Raw genomic sequence first — 8,777 nt, 5'->3', positions numbered from 1 at the left:
GGGAAATGCGCAGAGTCCGTAAAGAGGCTCTAGCGCTGCACAGCCACCGCTCGTGGATACTCGCAACGGATGGCGATTTCGACGTTCCCACGCCAGCCTGCGTTGGTATACCGCCTTCGTCCCTGCATTCCTCGCAGATAATAGAGAAAGTAAGTAACAACTGCGGCACACGCCCTTGAAGCTGCAGGACGGAATCCAGTGCGCTGCTCCTGGCCCTGGAGTGGCTGATTATCCCTCGGATCCACCACAGAAGTAAAAACCCCGCTTGTGGCGACACAAAGCCAGTCTCTCCTGGCGGCCCTCAACAAGGACCGGACCTGGCAGCGTCTCTTGACACTGATGCGTGCCGGCCGGTCCGTGCACCGGCAGTTTTGTTACGGACATTGTGGAGTGCATGCTAATGAGCCTGCGGCTCAGCATGCGACGCAGACCATGACAACCAGACAACACACGGAACATGGAATCGCGCCCGTATGGCACACGGAGCCGCTGACATGCTTTACTGCCCAGCCCAGCAACAAGTGGCGTCGTACCATTCGCCAAGCCACTCACCGCTACTCGCTCTGTGGTGCCAGGAAGCGGTCGCTGCCACTGCAGGATCAGCCAACCTCCACAGGCACGCCAGTTGACACGCAGGAAACCTTCCGCCATCTGCTCCTAGAATGCCCAGGCACCTCCGCTGCGCGCCAACGGCGGGACATTCAGGAAGATCCACGCAGCGAAAAGTTCTCTCAATGGCAGTCGCTTCATAGCAGGAAGCCTTTTCCGCTGCTCAACCGCCTCCTCGGCACCCAGATGGCATCGTGCGGCTAGACGCGCTGGTAAGAGTAGGGAAAAAGTAATAATGAGCATTCTCGCCACCATCGGGTCGTGGCGCACCTTGCGACCTCGCTGGTGACCCTCCTGCTCCACTGCTGCTTTGCGCAACAAGTCATCACAGTCATTTTCGTGGTTTGGTCGGCCTCGTGTTGCGCTCCGGGTTCTCCTCCTTCATCGTCTTGCGGTGTTTCCTTTGCCGTCCCTGGCACTGTGACTGTCCCGTGACGGTTTTTTCCGAAGCCTCACTTCCCTGGGAGGTCCTCCCGCCACCAGCGTGCCCTCCGCCCAAAGACTCCGGTCCATTTGCACGCATCTGAGCGGCAGAGGCGCTGCCAGTGCCGGACGGATTGCAATTGTTACTTCGCAGTGGGTCGCTGCAGGATTGATCCTGCCTCGTCGGAGCAGTGAGTGGTCCTGCGGCGGTGGGATTGGGGCCCTCACCCGCCGTGTTTTCTCCACCCTCCTCGTCTTCCTGATTGCTGTCAACCTCAGAGTTCACGTTCCCCTTTCGTCCAGAGCCACCGGCCACGGTCCTCCTTCCGCAGCCATCACAGCCCGCGCGTGCTCAGCAGTCACCGCGCCATCACCAGCGGGCCGCACACACACACCGTCGCAGCAGCCGTCAAAAACACGCACGAGCTGTTGCACATCACTGCAGGAGCCAACAGGACGCAGAGCACACGGCCAGTCATCATCACAAACAGTGGAGTCGCCCGAACGCTGTGGATCCGCCTGCAAAAGCACAGAAAACAAAAGAAAAGGCCCGGCCGCTACACCACGCACAGCCACCGCACAGTCACAAATGGCAGCAGCCCAGCAGCGGCAGCGCACACACACCATGAGGCAGTTGAAAGCAGTGAAAGGGCAAAAACACAAAACGCCCCGCAGCAAGCAAGCAGAAAAACACACAAAACAATTAGAAACAAAACACAGGTAAACAAACAGCAATGAAGTTAAAAATGTAAACACACACAAAACAAAGGGCTGCACAGCATGGCTCCAGCACGCACGCACCCATCCTCAAATGCGACTCCACGCAATCAGTTGTGTGCGTGCCATGCACATGAGTGTGTCTGGGGTGCGTTCAACGTGACGGATGCGGGGAGCGGCAAGGAGCACACAGCAGGGCAGCGGAAGCAAGTGAAGCAAAACACAATCATTATTTTATCCTGTTTAGCACATCGGACCACAGTGGACGCACACAAGTCCCCGCAGTTGGGTGATGGCACGCACAGCCCACACAGAATTCTCAGCCCAGAGTGGTGTACGCCAGCGCGAATACGGCGAGCAGCAGCGGGGCACACACCCACGCAGAGCTGCTGAGGCTGCCGTCGCTTTCGCGAAGAAGTGACGGTGCGCGGGTCGTCGTCGTGCTTGGCGTCTCCGTAGTCGTGGTACTTGGTGCCTCTGGCGCAGTGGTCGTCGTAGTGGTTGTCGTAGTTGGCGCATTTGCCTTTTGAATTTGTTGGACTGGGTTAGCGGATACACTTGGTTGCTGTTCTGTAATATGCCCCGGAGATGTTGGATCGGGACTCGCTGACGGAGCCGAACCCGTGCCTGTCTCTTGTACGATATCGGTCGTCGTGCCTGAATTCGGGTCCTTACCGTCCGGATTTTTTGACCCTACCGCTCCATTTTCATCTGGATTTTGTGCAGTACCGTTCCCGGAACTTAATCCTTGTGACGTTTGGCTCCCACTTCCTGTGTGTTCTTTACTGGACGTACTTTGCGACGCTGAGCCACCTGACGTGCCTTGACCACCTGCTCCCTGTGACTGAGGGGACGTTGAAACGTTGGCCGCTTTTTGATTGCCACTACTCGCTGTCGCGCCCACGGACGGGCAGCAGCACAGGGTGAGCACCAACAGGGCGCACAGCAGACGGCACGTCATCATCGTGAGTGTGGTCGTTCAGTGGTGTGGAGCTGATCTGCACAGTGAGGGACATGGAGAGCAACAGGGGAGACGAGAGGTGCGGCAGACACACACAGAGGGCAAACACACACAAGAGGAGAGGGCAGCAGCCAGGCATGCACCGTACGCCGCACACCACGCACGACACACACTCCAATCCACGGCAACAGGCACGCACACACACACACAGCCCTGCCGCAACACCAACACACAGATGGAGAGGGAGAAGCAAACAGGAGCGGCACACAAGGCTCCACCGCATGTACATACGGCGAGAGCGGTCCGTCGCGTCTGCACCCCTCACGGAGGGCACGCACACACGAGAATAGGTGCAGCGCACACAGCAACACAACAGCAAAGTAGCCATGAAAAAGAATAGATCCCCGCACACCACGTGGATTGTTGGTCCACGGGAAGCGCAGCCACCACCGCAGCAACAGCAGCACACGCAAAGTCAAGCGCAAGGAATGGAATAAAGCAGCCATTTATTTGTTTCTTTTTGGAGGGTGGAGGATGTCTGCATATGTTGTTATTGTTTTTGCGGAGGGTAAACTTTCATGCCTGCATCGTGTGTTGGGGTTCCTGCGGTGTGCACAACTGTTTCCTTCTCTTGTGAATTTTTATTGTGTTGGTGCAGCCAATAATTCAATTTGCGTTGTTCCTGCTTTTCGCTGGTAAAGTGCTGCAATAGATGTTTTTATTTCCTCCTTCGTTGCTGTGGCACCTGATTCCTCACCGTTTATTGCGGTGGAAATGGGAATATGTGAGTGGACTCCCACGCACCAGAGCGCACCTTCGCTCCTATTTATTGCTGCACAGAAGGGCATGCGTGTTTGGTGGTGCCTCGACCATATATTTTGTGGGCGTACATTCCCCTGCAGGCTGAGGGCGGGGCGACGCTCCGTCGCGGTGCACTTCCCTCGCATGCCGCCCACTCTGATTCATCATGCATCACCCCTCACACATATTCCGTGGTGCCACACCGCCGATATTATTGCAGCCGCTGTGATTCCGCGTATTTCACGCATTTCATTGTGCCACAATACATCCGCTCGTGTGGCCGCCGCATCCAAACAGCGGTGCCCAACACCGTGAGCGGCAGTCCACATCCCTGCATGTCCCAGCGCAGTGGTGCTTGACTGTCAGCCAGGCGCCAGACAACACGAGAGTATTGTGCCGGCAGTACAACACACGGAGCTGCAGCGAATGACTCGGGCGGCGACGCATCTATTTGTCGCAAGGCAGTGAAAAGGAGTCGGGCAAAATAATGCCGGCTGCATTCACGACACCACATCCACAGCCAAAGCATGCGACATGATGTGCGTTTCACTGGTGCTGTGAAATGCCTGCAGACGACGTCACTAGTGGAGGCACACCACCCATGATCAGCGGACAGACAATAATCGGCATGGGAGGCCACAAAAGGCAGCAACGACGCCAGCTCTCTCTCTCTCTCTGTTGCCTCCGAGAAGTAAATATTCCACCAGCCACAGCTGACTGTGCCATCGTGACACTCCATGCACGTCGTGGCTGCGTCAACACATCCTGCTCCCTGCTGCGCCTCAAAAGATGCCTCACTCCGTCCACTAAGTGCATCGATGTGGGCCGTGCCCGGGCTGTGCGTGAGGACCACAGCGATGTGAGGGTCACCGAGTCGCAGCATGTTTGTTGTGACGTTGTTGCATGGCACCCGCACACACACACGCAGCGCCTGCATCCCTCCCTGTTGTGTTCGCCCTCCGCCGGAGTGGCCACACACACGGGCAGCAGCAAATTCATTTCACTCTCGACGATCCAAAATCAACACCGACATCCCTCGCCACGCAAAGATCTTAGTTGCCAGCACGGACCTCCTGCCGCTCTGCCATCGACGCCGAAACACGGCACAGTGCACGCACTTATTTTCCTCGTGTTCCGTCAGCCGTTTGGTTCACACATTCTTCGTTGGGCTGACGCCCAAAAAAGCACGCCACAAAAGCCACTGTCATCACACAAGCTCTTGCGATGAGCGTCTGTGTGTGCATGGATCCGCTGCTCACACGTGCTGGCAGGCAGCCTGCAGCCGGTGCCCTCGTGCCAGTTCATCGGCTCCAGCATGGGAAAGAGAAAACGGCCAATTCCTCGTGCACTCATTCCCACCAGCAGCACCAACACGCTGGTCGCCTGCCGTCATTCCTCAGCACATCCAGGAATGCTGAAAAGTGACGTGGAACTGCCGGCCAGCAATGCCACAATCCCCGCACACACGTCGGCTCCACCAGAGAAGACACACAAACTACACACAACACCCCTCACATGTTTTCCGAACATCATTCCAACACACCGCGACACGCCAAACAGAAGTATTCGTCACTCCATGCACCTCCCCACACAATCAAATAGTCCACGCACCACGCACGGCAGCAGCTCACACCCGTATAAACGAATGTTCCTCGTACCAGTGTTATCCGCGTGCTGCGGTGGGCTGCCCCGGCTGAGGCGAGCTACTGTCGGAAATATTGTTTGCGATCACTCACCCCAACGCAGCTGCGCAACCAGTGTTGGGCTCGACAGCACAGGCGCGGGAGCCCGCAGACCACAGCCAGCACTCGCCCATCGTCAACGGTGTCGAACGCAGTCGAGATGCCGGTCGTGACTGCGAGAGAGCGGCGACGGCGACGGTGCAGCGCGGGACGCCGCCCCTGCGACGCCCACACTCCACGGCGATGCGCTCGCTCAGCCCTCGTGCCGTTTTGTCACGGACAGGCGTCACCACGTCGGAGACCGTGCGTCGTGGCGTTAATCGAGGCTGACGGCGGTGGCGTGCCAGCAGCGCTGACAGGCGGCGGTGGACCAGTCCCTCGCTCACCCCTAGCAGCACAGAGAGCAGCGGGAGGGCCGACAACTCCCCGTGCGGCATGCGTTCTTCCCGTGTCTGCGGATGCGAGTAGTGTCCCCCGTTTCCCAGGAACTTCGCAGGCTGCCGTCAGCAAGGGAGGTGCTACTCATCGTTCTGAGCGAGAAGCGGGCTGCGGGTACAAGATAGCGCAGCAACGCATTCAATACACCGCCGGGGCCAGGGGCCAAGACAAGCGAAGAGTCGCGAAAGGACAATTCAAGCGCACACAGCGCGAAGGGCCAAACCACATCCCGGCCACCAGGGGGCACGCAAGCACGAAGTGTGCAGACGGCAGTGGGGATCGCGGCAAGTGGGATTCAGACGATGCGACGGACGAGCGGGTTTCACTGCTGCCGGATTTCGTCGGCGCTTACCAGCGCTACACGTGTCGTCTGCGTGCCGTAAGTGACGCACAGAGGCAAAAGCTACTGCGAGGCGGAGACGTTGAGCGGAGCCCGAGCCCCATAGCAGCACTCCAGATGACCGTTCCCTCACTGACGCCGGCCAAACTCGCAACATTAATGGCGCAGGGAGCAGACATGATAGCCATCCGGGAGACCTGGAAGTCGTCGGAGCAGATCGCCAGCATGCATACTGGAGAGTGTGTGCTCCACGCACAATCACGTATCCGCAAGGAATGTGTTGCAGCGGTGCTGGTGCGGAAAAACCTCCGCTCCAAGCGTATGCCCCTCATCACTCCTCAACGTGATTCCAGCCTCGACGTGGTGGTGGTCCAATTCGCGCTGGGCCAGAACCGTGATCTTATTGTGGCGAGCACCTATATGAGGCCACCGCCGCAACCGACACAACCCCTAGGCGGTTGCTGAGCTGCCTCTCGGTCTCGTCGCCGCTCATTCCGTGTGGAGATTTCAACGTGCGTCGCCCACGGTGGGAGCCCTTCCTGGAGACCCCTCCAAGCAACTCCGCTGTAGAATTTTATACAACCGCGCACGGATGCAGGACGCACCTTGGTTAACACCCCTGGTGAGACAAAGTGTGCTCGTGGTGCAAGAGAGAGATCCTGTATCGACCGGACATGGTCAAGGCATCTTACCGTGTCCGACTGGACAGCCAACGTGCCGCCGCTCAGTGACCACTATGTGTTGACATTCACGCTGCATCAGGCATTTAAGGACACCATGCCCTCGGCACCCACTTCGGTACGTCGAGTTTTCTACAGCTGGTGGAAGTCCAAGTGGGAGTCCTTCGCCAACGACCTCGACGCACAACTTCCAGCATGCGACCATAAAAAGCAATCAACCGGCATCAAAGCTTTTACGAGAGCACTTGCGGTTTCACTTCGACGGCATTGACCCCGCGGCATGCACAAGGATGATCCCAAGCTCCGGGGCGACACCCTTGCGAAGGCAGAGCGGATTGCCACCGACAGCAAGGCCCGCTGTCTGCAGTTACCGACGCCCGACCGTGAAGCAGAGACGCAACGGGCAAGGAGCCAATTCTTCCTCCTACTCCGTGAGCGCTCGCGCAGCAAATATCGGCGTCGCATCAGCAAGTTAAACCCAGGCAAACCACTCGCCTAAAAAATACATTCCGGACGTAAAAAGACATCAATTCCGTCTCCCACAACGGCGTTGATGTACGATGGCCGCAAGAATAATTTCGGGACAGCAAGGAGAGCAGCGGATGCGCTCAATCTTGGATTCCTCCCCACCTCGCAAGGCGATTGGGTTTTCCAAAGGGAAAAAACGGAGAAAACAAGTCCTTGTGTATTTCTTCTCCCTCCCCTTCTTAGGCCGCAGAACAACAACGAGTCGGCCGCCTCATCTTCGATAGGTTCCTTCTCTCCCCTCTCTCTGGATGCCTCTTTTAATCGTACGGAACTGCGTGCAGCGCTGCGCAGCACACCGTACGGCAAGGTCCCGGACCGGACGAAGTCTACAGCGGGGCGCTACCACATCTTTCGACGAAGTGTCTCCGATTCCCTCTCCGCTGCATCAACCACAGCCGGACAGCCGGCACGATTCCGGTCCAGTGGCGACGAGCCGCCATCGTCCCAGTCCTGAAACCCGGTAATTCGCCGGCGCTAACGGAGTCATACCGACCCATCAGCCTTTCCTCCATCGTGGGTAAGGTTGCTGAGAAAATGGCATTGAGGAGACTGCTTTGGCTGTGGACGCCTCGCCCACACCAGCATGCGTGCCGTAGTATGCGTACCACGACGATGCAGCTGGCACACCCGATACATGAAGTGGAGCATAACAGAACCGATTACTTCCAAGCGAACCTTCCCAAGAAGAGCGGTGTTGGAAGCCAGCTCCACTGCAGACCCCATCGGACTCCGTTGGTGCTGGTAGACTCCAGCAAGGCCTTTGAGTTCACTGGCTATCGAGTCCTCAGTCGCTTGCCGGCCAATATTCCGGGGGTGAACTGCCGAAGGTGGCTTGGAAAATTTCTGCGTGGCCGCTACGCGAAGACACGAGTTGGCAACAGACACGGCGATCGGTCTTCCACGCTGCGAGGAGCTCCTCAGGGGTCCGTATTGGGAACACATGTTTCTTCTCTCTTTACGCACACCCACTTCTCAATCTGCTGAACGGCTTCCCAGGCGTCACAGCAGACATGCACGCGGATGATCTCTCCATTGTAATCGGCGGCCACTCTCGGGAAGACACCATTCCTGCAGCCAACACGGTCCTCAAAAAACTGCACGCGCGGGGTCAGTAAAGTGGCCTGGCCATCAACCCGTCAAAGTGCAAAGCCGCTTGGTTCACACTCTCCACGCACACGGAGTCAAACTATGATCGCAAAGGAAAGTGGCCGCTGGAAGTGGCTGGATGTAAAATTCCAGTCATGACCATGGGGGCATCGCGAACTACGAAGCTTCTCGGCATGGATCTCGATCCGCAACTGACGCTAAATGTGGCGGCCGCCTCGCAACGGATATCGCAGCCACGCCGCATTGCGCACAAAGAGGCGGGGCCATCTCCACATGACCCACGCACGTTCATCATCGGATACGGCGCATCCAAATTACGCTACGGCAGCGAGCTCATATGGGCAGTAGCGACGGATTCAGCGAAGAATGAGATGCAAGAGACGTACGCAGGTCTGGCACGCATTGTTAGCGGAGTTCCGAGCACTGTCGACCAGTAATCCGCACTCCTAGAAGCAAATATACCGCCGCTCCATGTCGTCCGCCTGCACGCG

General features: G+C 57.7%; 2 protein-coding genes and 1 pseudogene across 2 annotated transcripts, besides 1 other annotated feature; all 3 read right to left on the bottom strand.

Annotated features, from left to right (window-relative positions):
* Positions 1 to 8,777: part of a sequence feature (areas not merged during assembly with more than two copies in the genome that could not be assigned to a particular haplotype) that runs on past the window's edge.
* On the bottom strand, positions 228 to 1,514 carry Tc00.1047053510791.30 (annotated as a pseudogene).
* Positions 2,069 to 2,713, bottom strand: Tc00.1047053510791.20 (mucin TcMUCII, putative; the record flags this gene model as incomplete). The annotated part of the gene is made up of 1 exon (XM_804418.1): positions 2,069 to 2,713. One exon carries the CDS (start codon positions 2,711 to 2,713, stop codon positions 2,069 to 2,071), a length of 645 nt encoding a protein of 214 aa, XP_809511.1.
* On the bottom strand, positions 3,723 to 4,448 carry Tc00.1047053510791.11 (uncharacterized protein; the record flags this gene model as incomplete). The annotated part of the gene is made up of 1 exon (XM_804420.1): positions 3,723 to 4,448. One exon carries the CDS (start codon positions 4,446 to 4,448, stop codon positions 3,723 to 3,725), a length of 726 nt encoding a protein of 241 aa, XP_809513.1.

This window comes from Trypanosoma cruzi, genomic scaffold (genome assembly GCF_000209065.1).
Source record: "Trypanosoma cruzi strain CL Brener 1047053516879 genomic scaffold, whole genome shotgun sequence".
Taxonomy (NCBI): domain Eukaryota; phylum Euglenozoa; class Kinetoplastea; order Trypanosomatida; family Trypanosomatidae; genus Trypanosoma; species Trypanosoma cruzi.
The sequence above is the reverse complement of the archived record's forward strand: the minus strand, read 5'-3'. Positions and strand labels throughout refer to the sequence as shown.